General features: G+C 39.6%; 1 protein-coding gene across 26 annotated transcripts in view; it reads right to left on the reverse strand.

Moving 5' to 3' along the window:
- LOC122542270 (activating transcription factor 7-interacting protein 1-like) overlaps positions 1-16,985 on the reverse strand; it is a 191,431-nt gene that overhangs the window by 33,632 nt on the left and 140,814 nt on the right. For 21 of the 26 annotated variants that reach the window (XM_043679826.2, XM_043679831.2, XM_043679829.2 and 18 more), the window contains 2 exons: positions 8,041-8,135; positions 5,297-6,810 (listed from right to left, as the gene is read on the reverse strand). In XM_043679826.2, the coding sequence (XP_043535761.1) occupies positions 5,482-6,810; positions 8,041-8,135 (1,424 nt within the window). In that variant the 3' untranslated portion in view covers positions 5,297-5,481. Of the gene's footprint in view, positions 1-5,295; positions 6,811-8,040; positions 8,136-16,985 lie in introns of those variants that run through there. The other 5 variants (XM_087978327.1, XM_043679842.2, XM_043679841.2 and 2 more) reach the window with 2 other exon arrangements.

A 16,985-nucleotide genomic window follows, 5' to 3' on the forward strand; every position in this document is an offset into this window, starting at 1 on the left:
AACTACCCAAGGTTAGCAAAGCTGATCAAGGAGAGTATCCAATCAAAAACTAAGGCATACAAAGCAGCAAAAGAATGATGGTAGGCCAAAGGATTGGGAATTTTTCTGGAACCAGATGACTAGAAAGCTAATGAAGAGAAAATGTATTATGGAAGCAAGTTGGCAAGAAATACAAAAACAAACTAGTTTCTACAGGTATTCAAAAAGGGAGGTGGTAAAGTGAGGGGCCCTTGGAGGAAGCAACTGCAGGATTTACAATGGGGAACAGGGAAATTGCAGATAATTTAAATCAATATTTTATGTCAGTCAGTGGAGAACATAAGCACCTTAAAGACAATAGGTAGCAAAGTACTAAGGTAGGAAAGATCTTGTAACAATCTCTATCATGAGGGACAAAATATTACATAAACTAATGGGACTAAAAGCAGACAGCATGACGATGGTCTCCGCCCTTTAAAGGAAGTAGACATCGAGATAATGGAAGCAGTGGTCAAAACATTCCAGAACGCAATGGATTCTGAAAGTGTTCTAGCATATCAGAAAACTGCTAATATGACATTCCTGTTCAAGAACGGAGGGAAGAAGAAATTCAGCAGGAAACTGTAAGCCAGTGAGTCTCAGAGGAAAAAGCTAGAGTCCATTACTAAGGAAGAGAAAGCAGGGCATTTGGGAAAGGTTATTACAACAGTCAACATTGTTTTTTGAAAGGAAGTCACATTTGGAAAATTTGTCACAGCCCCAAGGATATAAAAAGCAGAACTAATAAAGGTGAACCCAAAACCAGATACAGAATACTTAAATTTTCAGAAGACATTTGACAAGGGGCCACATGTAAGATGCTCAAGATAGGAGCTTATGGTATTTATGGGAATGCATTAGCATAGATGGAGGATTGGTTAACACAGAAGATAATGCCAGGATTAATAATTATTTTTCAGGTTTGAAAGATGCAATACTGGAGTGCCACAGGGATCAGTCCTAGGGCCTCAATCATTTACTATCTGTATTAAGGAAAGGGGAGGAGGGACTGTAATATATTCAAATTTGCTGACAATACAAAAGTTAGGTGGGAAGTCATGCTACAATAAGGCAAAAGGAAACTTCAAGGAAATACAGATAGGTTGAATGAGACAGAAGTTAGCAGATGGAGATGAATGCAGGAAGTATTAGTTTGTGCATTATGGAAGGAATAAATCAAAAAGCAGATTATTATTGAAATATGGACTCCAAAGAAATGCAGCACAGCAGAATTTAGGTATTCCTCTACATGAAACAAAGATAGCATGCAGGTGCACTAAGCAAAATTGCTAGGAGGTTCAGTTTAATAACAGGGCAAGTCTTGTTACAATTGTACAGTGTGTTGGTGGGGTTACATCTAGAGTACTGTGTAGAGTTTCAGTGCCTGTATTTAAAAAAAATATACTGGCATTGGAGGCTATTTTAAAAAAAAAGATTCATTAGGCTGATTTTTGGGATGAAGAGGTCAACTTACCAAGAATGGCAAATATGTTAGGCCTTTATTCAAAGTTTAAGGAATTAGGGATGAGCTTATTAAAACATACAAGATTCCAAGGGGCTTGACACGAAAGCTGCTGAGATGATGTCTCCATTGGTGGAAGAATCTCAAACTAGGGAACAAAGCTATAGAATAAGGGATATTCATCTAAAACTGAGGTGTGAAGGAATTTCTTCTTTGAGAATAGTGAATCTGTAGAATTCTTTTTTCCAGAGTGTTATGGAGGCTAGGTCACTGAAAGTATTTAAAAAGAAATATATCGATCTTTGAAATATCAGGGAGTTGACAGGTATACTGAGCTAGCAGGAAAGAAGAGTTGAAGCCTAAGGTACATCAGCCATGATCATGTTGAAAGGCAGGACAGGCTTGAGAATCCTAGCAAGCTACTCTTGTTTCTTTTATTTATGTTCTTATTGACTCTAAACTCCAGTGGATAAGTGCCTAAACCTCTCCAAATCGTCAAATTTACCCATTCCAAATATTAGTCTAAAAACCTTTCATTACTAAGGAGATCAATTATATACCTAGTACTCCAAATGTAGTCTCACCAATGCCCTTTTATAATTCTCTTTAATTTTCAGAATAAATAGTGTTATTAGTTTTCCTAAATACTTGCTGCAGATGCATACTAACCTTTTGCAATTCATGCACTAGAGCATTCAGATCCCTCTGCGCACTCACTGTTTTGATATAACGCTTCCTTTTCATTCTCCTGCCAAAATGCGAAACCTCATTTCTTCTAACATTCTACGCCACTGGCCACATATTGCCCAGTATATCTCTTTGTAGCCCTGTTATGTTCTCTTCACAACTGCATTTCTACCTAACTTTGCATCATCAATAGCATCAGCAACCAAACTCTGTCCCTTCAAAGTAATTTTTCAAATTTGTAAAAAGTTGAGGCTCCAGCACAGATCCCTATAGCACATCACTTGTTATATCTTGCCAACTAGGAAATGATCCAGGTATGCTGTTTCCTGATAGCTAGCCAATCTTCTATCCAAGCCAATATGTTGCTCCCTTGACACCATGACTATTTTCTGCAACAATCTTTGGAGCATCTTATTAAATCTAAGTCCAATATATCTATCATATCCTCTTTTAAAGCACTGAGTATTTTCTCCAGCCTTAACAAGCTGACCTGTGTGTGGATAATTAAATGCCAAATGCTACAAATTAATTACTGAAACTATGAATGGGTTTTTGAAGGCCTAAGGAAATAAATTCCACCTACAAGGGGCAAGTGACAGAGAGGGAGATGCCACCAGTCTTCAGAAAAAAAAAGCTAATGCTCATTGTTTGGCCAGGAAGAATGCAGGGCAGTGATCAATTGTTGCCAGCTTAAATATATATTAAAACACATTTGAGAAGGAATTAAAGAACATTATAGGCAGCAACAGTGAAACCTGCAAGTAAGCAATTCTTGCTCTCACTACAAAACAATACCATGCTTACATTGATCCAGTGCACTGATTAACCAGATTACACCTTAAACAGTTTTATTTTTGGACTTTATTTTATGTTATCTTTTGCCCAATTTATGAGTTGATGCTGTTTGCAAACCATTTAAATCTAACTGCAGCTTGCACTGGCAGAGGTAGTGTACTGTAACGAGTGGTGTGTTCTAGATTAGCCTCTGAACCAGAACCGCATCCAGAAACAAAACAGATACTTTACTTCATGATTTAAATTAAGTTGGCTGGTTTAATATAAAAAAAATTAAACTTTAAGAACGAGGAGTTATTTGCTACATTAAAAGAGATGCAAGTTGTTGCTGTATCAAACTTTGTGAAGACACTATAGATTTTATAACCTAATATTTCAATTCAGCTAATCAGCAATTTTGAGTTATTAATTTTTCATTTTTTGAGCAGCATTTATATTGAAGATAAGGAAATTCTTAGTTCCTGCTCTTTCAAATCACCTCCTTTGGTCTATGAGACTGTAGCATTGGAGTTACATACAAAATCCAATCCACGACCAAACCGACTAAAATTTAAGTGCAGAATACACCCCAGTATGGAGGGGTCTCAAAGCCTGGTCAGTTTTTTGACACTTCCATATTGTATTTTCTCTATAGTATTGCAAACTTTCTACTTTCAAATATTTATCAGATTCCCTTTGAAAGTTACTATTGAATATATTGCCACTGCCCTTTTAAGGCTGGTGTTTTTTCAGATCATAAAACAGTTTAAAAGAAAATGCTGACTCTTTTCATAATTATCTTGCATGTTTGGTCACTGACTCATCTCCCAAATGGAAAAAAATTCTTATTACTTATTATATAGGACTCAATTTTGAGCACCTTTATTAAAATCTCCCTTTAAGTCTCACTGCTTAGTTTGTTCCAACCCTGGATTTGTTGAGACAGCTGCTTTTCTGAATCACCATGTTCAAGGTTCAGTTTCACTCCAGGACTTTGAACACACACACACACAAAAAAAAAATCAAGGCTGACAAGCTATTGCAATACAGAACTAAGGGAGCAATGCACTGTTGGAGATGCTGTCTTTTACATGAGCGATTAAAAAGAGTTCATCTTCCTGCTCAGGTAAATGTCAAAGACCTAATGCGCTAACTGAAAAGAGAGGTGAGAGAGTTATTTCTGTGATTGTACCCAGTAGTCATCCTCAATCAATATCAACAAAATAGGATTTTCTGGTCATTATGACATTCCTGTTGAGAGATAGTTTGCTGATTGTAAACTAACTGCTTTTTCTTTTACAAGTAGAGTGCAATAACTGTTGTAAAGTGCTTTGTGACGTCTGGTGGTCAGGTAAAGTGCTATATAAATGCAGGGTTTTTTAAAAAGCAAATAATCCCACCATTTCCAGTCTATGGCCCTTGGGTACAATTCTGATAAATCTCTTGCTTATCCTCTATAAAGAGGCCCGGAATTACATAATACTGTATTCCAGTTGAGACTGAACCAGCAATTTAGATTTTGCATAATTTTCTACTCTTTTCTCCCCCCATTCAACACTAAAGTCAAGAATCTCCTTTTATTTACAAAAGCAGCCATACAAATGTGCCACCATTTTCAACTACTCATATACACAGTAGTTTCTCTGTCCCTGAATGCCTTTAAAATTATACCATCTAATGCAATGTTAAAATATATTAATTTTTGACTTCTGGCAATGACAGTACAAAATATTTTTGCAATATCAAGTTCATATTCTTTGAATGAAAATACCCCCATTGTAGAGACTGAAATAGCTGAGGGGGAAAAAAATAAATACACTTGGAAAGATGTATTTGCTATATTGAACATTACAGATAGAATAATTATTCTATTAGTCAAAATGACACTCAATGTCAAGAGCATATTTGTTCCCAATTCATGGAGGTTCCTGAAACATCTATGCAAGCCTTATGATGTATCAAACAGTAACGTAACTCTGGTGTCTCCCTCTCCAACAGAGGTGCCAAGACGGCTCTGGCCATGTGCGAAATCTATTTTTTGTGCCACAGACCTCTGCATGCAACCAGCATTGTGAAACAAGCAATTTGGGGTTATAGATATTGCTGCCTAATTTTAGTTATTTTTCTATTAGCTCTATAATAAAAACACAGGTTTTACTGTAGCTGCACCCATCCTGAATTGATAATCTCAAACATCCTGAAAAAAAAAAGGTTCAGCATTTCAATTGCTCCAGTAAGACAGCAAAGCTTGTGCACTACATTTTCAGATCTCTGTTTAACAGCAAACATATCTGAGCCAAGAGGAGAACTGTTACAGAACTGATCACAAAAATGAACCTTTTAATTTCTTTTTAAAATAACCAAACACTTGATATAAGAACTATTTTTTTTTATTGACCTCAGTCTTGATAATATAATACTGAAATCTTAATGCTATCATACTTCACAGCTGTTCATTTTAGAATTATATTTTCTTTTAATACATTACTAATTTTTACTTTTTATGAGGCTTAGAGTGTCCTATTTGCTGCACAAATACTTCATTTTAGCCGTTCCTGCTTTATAATATAGTTCTGCAAGATGAGACCAGCATTTTTTCCAGAAACACTGTTGTGATTTAAAGTCACTGTAGAAGATGAAGCAGCTGATCGTGATTCATGTGATACAGAGCTTGGAGTTGTGTAAATATAGTTGAATCCTGCATTGTCTAACATGTCTGACCAGGCTCGGTACTGAAATTCTGCAGCTCCCCAGTAGTTTCTGATACTTGATTCTGAACGGTGGCCAGTAAGTGCCATGATCTCCCGTGCTCCAAGGCCAGCATCACACAGGAGACGAACAGTTGTAGTTCTGAGCGAATGGTTGGTATACCTCTGGGACAGCCTGGCGGCAATACTGATTCTAGGCATCATGCTTCCAAGATAATTTACTCCCATTGGCTCCCTTTTATACCAGACAGATTGTTCTCTTAACTGTTCTGGCGTTAATTTTAGAGGGTGAAGATAGAAAGCAGGAGGATCTGGTGGCAACTTGGATATATAAAGTTCAAGGGAAGTGACTGGGCAGTTTACATCTCCTGGCATATCATACATTCGGCCCAATTTCAAAGGATCTTCTCGACTTCTACTTTTCCCTGTATACTTCAATACTGCATAACGTCTTCCGTTAGGATCACGCTTAATAGCAAAAGCATCTGGAGGGAGGTCCCGAAGGATTTCCCGTCCACGTTTTGCAAAGTGTAACTGCAGGTCAAACCAGACTTTGTTCACAAGTGCAAGGGGTGTGTGAAGTCCCAGGACACCAGATATTCTGATCTTTCGAAGGTCAGCTGCATTAATAGGGGGATGGTGGTTTGTTTCATCCTTTCCTTGCTTTCTCAGTATCTTAAGCACACCCAGAAACACATTATTGGCACTACTGAATTCCTTATCCTGCATCAGGCAGATCTGCCGGCTGTGAGGAGGCATCTTAAGGTGCCTGTTTAAACCTGCCCGAATGGACTTGTAACTGGAAATGCTATAGGTGTTACCATCATGATTCCTTACAGTGCCATAAAATTCTCTCAAAATACTATTAAGTTCTTCCACTGGCATCATTTCAAAATTTTCATCTCTGCCCTTTTCAATTAGCCATTGTTTAAGGATATTCACTGCCCAATCTGTCTGCTTGCGGGTGTTCTTCTCATTGCGTTCTTCCTCAAGTCCAATAAGATCTTCTTCAGTCACACTAACATGCCGCCTGGCTCCATCTAAAAGTTCGTTGTTGGCAATTTGTTCCGCTGTCATTTGGTCCTCAAAACTTAGCAGTGTGTTGCCATCGAAAATGCCATAGGTGTAGAGTGGGGAGTGAGACACAGTTTTTTCGGACAGCTGTGAATTGCGGAGTAATATGTAATGTTTTGATATAATTGTTTACATTTTAAAAAATAAACAATAATCCAGCAGGTGGCGTTCATTATTAATGTTTCTGCTGAGGTGTGCCAACATTCAATAGTGCACACCCTATTAAACCAATTACTTTCACACATTACAAACCATGGCATTAGACATTATAAACAATGGACAGTAGAAACACAAGTTTGCTTTCAGCTTTAAAAAAGCAACTCTAAATTTCTTTAGCTGCTAGACCTTTCAACTATGGAGATATTTGAAGATGATAAAAACGAAACAGGGAAGACACATTAATTTCATATATGTATTCTCTAGAAGAACTGGAAAAACTTTAGTGCTGTAATGAAGAGAATCTGTATTAGAAACTGGAAAAGGCTTGCAAGTTCTGGAAACGAACCTTGACCGTCTGAACAACTTCCATTTCTGCGCAGTGATGCGCTGAACGACAAGTTACCTGGATGTGGAATTTAGTACTGTTGGAAGAATGAAGCATTGTTGCATCCCATCAAAAAGTTCCACTCACGTGAAGGTTTCAGAAAACTTTTGATGGTATCTCTTTTTGAAGATTGAATCCAGCCACATTATGCTGTGCTAGTAAGTGAGTGGTGTTTTATTTAGAGAATCTTTCCAGTTTATTTAGAGAATGCACGAAAAGTGATCACTTTACCCCTGTCTCCACCCAAGTGTGCATTTTCTTGTTTTAAACAAGATCCTGTATTGCTTTTCACCACTCTTCTTTCTGGTCAGGGCAAAGATGTGAACATACAAATCGAGACATGTGTTTTTCCTCCCATTACATCTCTTTGGGTATTTGTGGAAGGTTGTCACATTTGTTACCTCAAATTCTATATGAATTCCTAATTTTAATGCTAGGAACTAATTCTTATGAAAAATTTGGCTTTTAATTCCTTCTGCCAAGCTTCTTTGTAGTTTTATTAGATTTGCTTAGGAAAACATTAAAATTAAAATTCAGTGGAAAATTAACTTCCAGAAAAACTCTGTAGAGGTTGAATGAACAAGTGTAACAAGATAATTTATGAGTATTAATAGTGTGATGATAAGGTAAATTATTCTCCTGCACAAACAGCACCCACATTCTACCCAAAGGGATAATTTACTATTTCACCATCCATACCTGGCCAGACAAGACAGACTGCAGTGGGCTTTAACTGATGGCATGATGTATATTGGTATGTGCATTGTACCCACCTGGTTGCCACTAGGCGGTGCTTTCTTAGCAGTTGGTGACTCTACTGGAGCTGCCACAGGATGTCTCTGGGTGGTGGCCTGACTGAGGCTGCTCTCTGTAATGGAATGCAAGCAATTCATTTAACATTCAAGTCTGACACGAAGATGTTGACAGAGAAAAGCTCAGTTTCAAAGCTTCCTCTCAGCAGATATTTGGTCCAAATGTTCGCTGTAGAAATTATATGGCATTATTTATATGGAATTAATTTCTAGCTCACTCTAACTTTAAATCTGTCCAACAACTACTTAAAAGAATGAGCAGTGCCACCTTGAATACTCAGGTTACATTCCATACAGAAGGTATCGTGTGCATCACAAGTTAGTTACACTTTAGAGATTGGCATGTTCTAAATCATTCACAAGAGTAGGAATAGTCCACTTGATCGTTCAAGCTTGCTCTGCCATTCAACAAGGAAATGGTGGATGTGCCCCGGGCCACAACTCCTTTATTGTGCCAGCACATTATAACCTTCAACCAAAAAAGCAGCACAGTTGTAATATCAGGCTCAATTTCAGCTTCAAACTTTTACTAGATTTTATTTTTGAAGACTGAGTATTAAAAGCAGAACCTATAGTCAGTTACAGTACCTCCTACAGGATGTACTGGTTTTTAAAGGTAAGTACACTATATACAATGCAGATTATTATTTTGGAGGAGTGTAGCTTTGTGTCACTTAAAGCTACAAGCTCGAATTATTCTGCATTCTTAGACTCTATCCTTGGAATCTGCCTCAATCCTGAAGGGCTTATCCCCAAAACATCGATTCTCTTGCTCCTTAGTTGCTGCCTGACTGGCTGGGCTTTTCCAGCGCCATGCTCTTCAACTCTTTCCAATCTATTATATTCCCTGTGATTGCTGAAGATATTAGCATTACATGTGCTCATCAAATGTTAGGATAATTTCTCTCCACATTCCAAGTAGCTGATACTGAGATTGGTTCCCTCAATTCAGGTACTGTTGCGTTAATTTCTGAAGGTGGTATCATTGTTGTCTCGAGGAGTTCTCACATAGGCTAGCACACTATCCTTAAATGCCACTCCTGCACTGTACAGCTGAATGGGACTGGCCCCCTCTACTTTCTATCCACCTTGTAGTCTCCAGAGAATCTTCTGCAATGATTTTACTTCCTGGTGTTAATGTTTTGAATCCCTACAAGATCTAATCTTAGACTTCTCTAGTTTCTTGTTTACATAATGCCTCTCAGCAACTTCACCTGAAATCATTCCACATTCCTTGTGTATGTTGACAGTAACAGGTGCCATGTTATTAGCAACGCATCAGGCAATGTACTGTGTCTGCTGTGGTCACATGCTTGATGTTCAGCTAGCATCCAACTAACTCTCTCAAAGTCACACTCATCCACTACCCATCCTCGCTGCTGAACTTCGGCTGCTGGTGCCTGGTAATAATTTACACTATTTCCAAATTCTCCATGGCCTTGCTGCTCTCTTTATATTACTCTCCATCCCTCCAAGCCAGATTCCCACTGCTCCTCTAATTCAGGTCTCTTACGCATTTGGCAGGCATGCATTCATTGTTTTGTTTCAAAGCTCAGGAATTTTGGCTCTTAACATCACCAGGTCCCCTGTTTTTCAGTTCCTTTAAGAAAACCTTCACAAAGAAATTATGTCAAGTCATCCTCTCTTGTGAATTGGTGCCAAATTCTGTTAGTAAGCCACCACAAAAGCATTAACAATGTTAACAGTATCACATAAAATGCACAGTGTCATTGTGTTATGTTAGATCTGCGTTCAAACACAAATTTGGCCATTTAAGATCCGACAGTCTAACTAAATAGTGCCTATATTATCGACTAAATTAATAAATCTTACAAGCTGGAGGCAAGCTCCCTGCTGAACTATCCTGGATATATTAGAATGCACCTCCCACAACATCGAAAGAGTCTAAGAGAACACATTTTCTCAGGATGAGAATATGACATGATGCAGCAGGATATTGTTCTGAGCAAGTTTCTCTTTTAAAGGGCCCAGTTATTAAGTAAACAAACTGATGGCTTGATACACTGAACAGTGCTTTAAAATTTACAAACTTATCTATGTTTGTTTTACATCTGAAAGACCAGAATTATTTCACTCCTTGAATGGGCTACTGCCTAATGTTATACAAATGTAATACGTATTTATTTTAAAAGCTTGGTTTTGCAGGCTGGTTTAAAGTTCTCAAGGGTCAACACGGAGCTGTGAAAACACCTGCCAACAAATTTAAGAATAGCTTCTTTCCCAAATTTATGAATGGATTTCTCATATTAGAGTTGATCTTTCTTTGCACCTTCTCTAATTATAACACCAAATTCCGTATTCTGTTCTATTACCCCAATATACCTGCACAAGTTTGGCATGGAAAACAATACTTTTCACTCTCTTAGTACGTGACAATAATAAAAATTGAATATCTAGCAAGGTCAGTATTTATGCATAAATTACAAATTTTAATTTCAAATCTAATACAACTTAACTATTGGCTTTCAAAATAAAAACGATTAGAGAAAGCATTAGATCCGAACAGCACATATAACTGCCAGAAAAAGCAGCAAGCCTGAGAAATGGGAGCTGTTTACAATTCAGCAAGAGGAAGAAATAATTGATCAAAGAGGTAAAATAGAATGAGAGTAAACATGCAGGGAATATAGAAAAACACAGACATAAAAGCTTCCGTAAATGTGTGCTGGACAGGCCACCAGCTCATCCGCTCCTCTATATCAAATGCCACCAGAAGCAGCCGAAGACTAAGCAAGTTCAGGAAAAGTTCAATATGGAGTGGCTTCCAGAGCCAAGCAGACAAGCCAACGTCAAACATATTCAGAATCTCCAAAGAGCTCATTTTAATGGAGCAAAAGATATCCAGAAGGAGCTGAAGACAGCCATCAAGTCACACCATTACGAAACCATCAGTTACAAGGCTTGAAAATACAGACTGGTTTGACAAGAATGACCACATCATCCAAGACGCAATTTTGCCTGGCAAAACAATCAGCAGCAAGGCAAAAAGGAGAACTCAAATAGCAAAAGGCAGTGTTACAAAGAAGAACGAACGAAATCAAGAACAAATGGTGGACTAAGAAAACTAAGGAGCTGCAACTCCTTGCAACAAGCATGACATAGGGCTTCTTCAATGCCACCAAGACAATATATGGGCCCAACACTTGGCTTCAAACTGGTGCAGCACAAGGAAATAACTTGTTTGAAAAATGAGCGAAAACATCAGTTTGAGGGAGAACACATTTCAAAACGCCTAAATCATGTAATATTGGTTAAGGAAATTCTACAACTTTACAATATGATGATCGTGCACTCCCACCTAATGTGGCAGAAGTTGAAGCTGCCATTAGACATGAAGAATAGAAAAACCGTATGAGTGGCTGGGATTTCCAAGAGAGAATTTCAAATTTGGAGGAGCAGAGTTTATCTTTCGTTTCCATCAATTGTTCCTGAATATCTGGAACAAAGAAATAATCACTGATATTTCAAGGATGCAGCTGTCACCACTGTCTTTGAGAAAGGACAAAGTGGACTGTGGGAGGTACCTAGGAATCTTCCTATTCCCCAATGTTGGGAAGATCATTGCCCTAATCTGCACTAGATGCCTTCATCCAGCCTGAAAAAATTCTTTCTGAAAGCCTCTATAGCCTCTGACCAACCTGTGCGACTATGGTCTTGATTTTCACTGCTTGACAACTCCAAGATAAAATGCTAGGAATAACACCAACCATACTATATCACCTTCAATCTGACAAAGGTTTTTGACTTAATCAATGAGGAACTGCTATGCAAGACCCTGTCGAAGGTCAGCTATTCAGAAAAATTCACCAATATTTCTGTCTCCATGACAAGATGTCAGCAGCAGTCCTCACCAACTGTAATAGGATAGAATCCTTGGAGGTCAAACCGGGAGTCATGCAGAGATGTGTCATCACCCCACTTTCACTGCCACCATTCTTCATTTTGTCAAGAACAAGCTTTCCAGTGGCGTGGACCTCAACTGGTCAAAATCTACAAAAACAACACTGACCTTGTGGGAACTTCATGATCAGATGACATCATCACCTTTCTCTCGGAAGAGAATCCTCAAGCTTTGCAGAAGCATATCAAAGAATTGGTCATGTCTTCAGGTTGAGGCGGACTCAAAAGTTTGTTACCAACCTGTCCCAGGGCAAGTTCCAATCCATCTGCCCATTAAGATCGACAGAGAAATCCTCAAGCATGGAACATACCCCTAAATGCAGGGGCACCTCTCATCCAAGGCTGACATTGATGCCAAGATCCAAAATTTCCGTTTTGACCACTGCCTTCGGATGCCCAAAGACCAGAGCCTTCAAAAACCATGACATCTGCGCAACTACAAGATCTGTGTGTATAAAGCAGTCATCCTTCTGATTCTTCTATATGCCCCCAAAACTTGAACAACATAGAGACCACCTCAAGACCTTTGGGAAGTACCATATATGCTGTCTGAGAAGGCCACGCACAGTGGCCTTGAAGGAGCCAAAAGCACCAGGTACAGGTGATCATCTGAAACCAATTCCACTGGGCTGGTTATATACTTAAGATTGTTTTCTTTGTTCATCCAAGGAACGAGGGTGTCGCTAAATAGGCAGCATTTAACTGCCCCCTATGCAATTAGGGGTGGGCAATAAGAGTCAACCACATTGCTGTGGGTCTGGAGTCACACGTAGGCCAGACCAGGTAAGGATGGCAGTTTTCTTCCCTCAAGGGCATTAAAGGTTTATGACAGTGAAATCGCACTTGACTTTTGTGCGGATGTAACCAGTAGAACAGATAAGGCAAAACCAGAGGATTTTGATGTGATGTATTGAGATATATTTGAATTTCAACACAGCTTTTGATATTAGTCAGAGGGAAATGGGTCTGGGTGGGTTAATCTTCGGAGGGTCAGTGTGGACTTGTTGGGTCGAAGTGCCTGTTTCCACACTAGGGAATCTAATGTAAAAAAATTATCCCACATTAATTTTTCCCACAAGGCTATAAAGCAGATGGGATTGGGGGCAATATATTAGCACGAATCTAGAATCGCTTAACAGAGTTGTGACATTTAACTGGGTGGCAGACAGACAAGTGGTGTACCAAAAGGTAAGTGCTATGGCCCCAACTATTCACAAAATATAAGTGATTTGGATGAAGGAACCAAATGCAATATTTTCCAGGTTCGTTGGAAACAAAACTAGATTGGCCTTGAGAGGTGCAAGGAGGACGCTAGGATGCCTCAGGGTGACCTAGACAAGTACAGGATGTGTACAAACACATGGCAGATGCAACAGAATTTGCATAAATGTGAAGTTATACACTTTGGCATGAAAGACAAAGGCAAAAGTAGACAAAGGGATCTGGATGTTCTTGACCCCCAGTCAATTAAAGTAAACAGGCAGTTGCAGCAAGTAATTAGGAAAACAAGTTGTGTGTTGGCCATCATTGCAAGAGAATTTGAGTTCAGAAGTAAGGACACTTTACTGCTATCATACCAGGCCTTGGGGAGACCACACCTTGAGTATTCTGCATAGCTCCAGTCTCCTTTTCATAAGAGATTAAACCTGCCATAAAGATGGTGAAGTAAAAGGTTGATACTGGGGACAGCAGGACTATTGTAAGAGGAAAGACAGATTTGACTGGGCCTACACACACTACAGTATAGAAAAGATGAGGGGGACATGATTGAAAGATACTAGATGCAGAGGTGGTTACTTCCCCTTGTTGGGCAGTCTAGCATCAATGATCACAGTCTTACAATATGGAGTACACAACTTAGGACTGAGATGAGGAAAACAATTCTTCAGAGAGTGGTCAACCTATGGAATTCACTACCACAGAAGGCTGCGCAGGCTAGATCACGGAGTATATTCAAAGAAGCGACAGATATTTTTAGATATTAATGACATCAAGGGGTATGAAAAGAAAGCAGAAATATGGAGTTAAGGTAGAGGATCAGCCATCATCTGGATCATTTGCTCCTGAATTTTTATGTTTACTACCCATTCTTAATTATCCTCAAGACGACAATAATGATCCATGCCCTTGAAACAGTGCAGTTCAAGTAGCCTACATACATCCAAATATCAAGATGGAGTTCATGGATTTTGACTTGAAGAGCAAAGAATGTATTTCCACTTAATTTTTTTTATTCACTCATGAGACGTGGACATCAATGGTTGGCCAGCATTAGTTGCTCCTTCCTACTTGCCGCTCAGGTGGCTGTGGTGAGTTTCGTTTTGAACAGCTGCAGTTCAATGTGCTATAGATAGACCCACAATATCCTTAAGAAGGGAATTCCAGGATTTTGACCCAGTGATACTGAAGGAATAACAATACATTTCCAGTCGGGATGCTAAGTTACTTGGAGAAGAACTTGCAGGTGGTGGTGGTGGTGTTCCTGGTATCTGTTGCCCTTTACCCTCTAGATGGAAGTGGTTGTGGGTTAATGAGGTGCGGTCTAAGGAGCCTTGGTAAATTTCTGTAGTGCATCTTGTAGATAGTACATATTGCTGCTGAGCTTCATAGGGCTGCAGAAAGGACGTTTGAGTCGTCGTCAACTGAGGTAGTACAGGCTGAGATTAGAAACAGGAAAGGAGAGGTCACCCTTTGGGAGTTTTCTATAAGCCTTGGAGTAGTTCCAGAGATGTAGAGGAAAGGATAGCAATGACTATTCTTGATAGGAGCGAGAGTGGCAGGATAGTTGTTATGAGGGACTTCAACTTCCCAAATATTGACTGGGAATACTATAGTTCAAGTACAATACGTAAATAGGCCAACAAGGGGTGAGGCCATATTGGATTTGGTACTGGGTAATGAACCTGGCCAGATGTTAAATTTGTTGACAGGTGAGCACTTTGGTGATAGTGACCACAATTCGGTTATGTTTACTTTAGCGATAAAAAGGGATAGGTATACACCGGAAGGTAAGAGCCATAGTTGAGGGAAAGGCAATTACGATGAAATTAGCCAGGATTTAGGATGCATAGGATTGAGAAGGAAACTGCAGGGGATGAGCACAATAGAAATGTGGAGTTTATTCAAGGAACAGCAACTGTGTGTCCTTGATAAGTATGTACCTGTCAGACAGGGAGGAAGTTGTCGAGTGCAGGAGCCGTGGTTTACGGTGGAAGTTTATATTAGGATGAGATGTGAAGGTTTCGTTTAGGGCGACAGTTTTACAAGGTAGTCAGGAAGGACCTAAAGAGAGCCAAGATGAGCGAGGAGGGGACATGAAAAACTTTTGGTGGACAGGATCAGGGAAAGCCCTTAAGCTTTCCTTATGTATATAGGGAATAAAAGAATGACTAGAGTAAAATTGGAACCAATCAAGGACAGGAGTGGGAAGTTGTGCATTGAGTCAGAAGAGATAGGGGAAGTACTAAATGAATACTTTTAGTCAGTATTTACACTGGAAAAAGACAAAGTCATCATGGCCGAGGAGAATACTGAGACACAGGCTGAGACTAGATGGGATTGAAGTTCACAAGGAGGTGGTGTTAGAAATTCTGCCAAGTGTGAAAATAGATAAATCCCCTGGGCTGGATGGGATTTATCCTAGGATTCTCTGGGAAGCCAGGGAGGAGATTGCCGAGCCTTTGATCTTTATGTTGTCATTGTCTACAGGAATAGTGCCAGAAGACTGGAGGATAGCAAATGCTGTTCCCTTGTTCAAGAAGGGGAGTAGAGACAACCCTAGTATTTATAGAGCAGTGACCCTTACTTCAGTTGTGGGTAAAATTTGGACGAGGTTATAAGAGATAGGATCTATAATCATCTAGAAAGGAATAAGTTGATTAAGGATAGTCAACATGGTTTTGTGAAGGGTAGGTCGTGCCTCACAATCTTAGGAGTTTGTTGAGGTGACCAAACAGGTGGACGCGGGTAAAGCCATTGATGTGGTGTATATGGATTTTAGTAAGGCGTTTGATAAGGCTCCCCATGGTAGGTTACTGCACAAAATACAGAGGCACGGGCTTGAGGGCAATTTAGTGGTTTGGATCAGAAATTGTCTAGCTGAAAGGTGGTGGTGGTTGATGGGAAATGTTCATCCTAGGGTTCAGTTACTAGTGGTGTACCGCAAGGATCGGTTTTGGGTCCACTGTTGTTTGTCATTTTTATAAACAACCTGGGTGAGGACGTAGAAGATTGGGTTAGTAAATTTCAGTATGACACAAAGGCATATGGTGTGTTAGTTTTTATTAGGAGAGGGATTGAGTTTTGGAGCGAGGTCATGCTGCAGCTGTACAAAACTGGTTCAGCTCCATTTGGAGTATTGTGTGCACTTCTATTTAGGAAGGATGTGGAAGCTTTGGAGGGGGTTAGAGGAGATTTACTAGGAAGTTGCCTAGTATGGAGATCTTATGAGGAAAAGTTGAGGCAGTTGAGGCTGTTTTCATTGGAGAGAAAGTGACTTAATTGAGACATACAAGATAATCAGAGGGTTAGATTGGGTGGACAGTGACATCCTTTTTCCTAGGATGCTGATGGCTAGCAAGAGGGGCACAGTTTCAAACTGAAGGGCGATAGATATAGGACAGATGTCAGAGTTAGTTTCTTTACTCAGTAGTAGGGCGTGGAAAGCACTGCCTGCAACAGTTGTAGACTCGCCAACATTACAGGCATTTAAGTGGTCATTGGATAGACATACAGATGAGAACGGAATAGTGTAGGTTAGAGGGCCTTCGGATTGGTTTCACAGGGCAGCGCAACATAGAGGGCCAAAGGGCCTGTACTGCACTGTAATGTTCTATGTTCGAGGTATGGATGCTTGTGAATGTCATGCCAGTCAAGCAGATTGCTTTGTCCTTACTGGTGTGGAGTTCTTAGTGTTGTTGGAACTGCATCCATCGAAGCAAGTGGGAAGTATTCCAACACACTCCTGACTTGTGTCTTGTTGATGA

This window comes from Chiloscyllium plagiosum, unplaced genomic scaffold (genome assembly GCF_037043375.1).
Source record: "Chiloscyllium plagiosum isolate Xiang-an unplaced genomic scaffold, Cpla_swu_hap1 HiC_scaffold_33, whole genome shotgun sequence".
Classification (NCBI taxonomy): Eukaryota; Metazoa; Chordata; class Chondrichthyes; order Orectolobiformes; family Hemiscylliidae; genus Chiloscyllium; species Chiloscyllium plagiosum.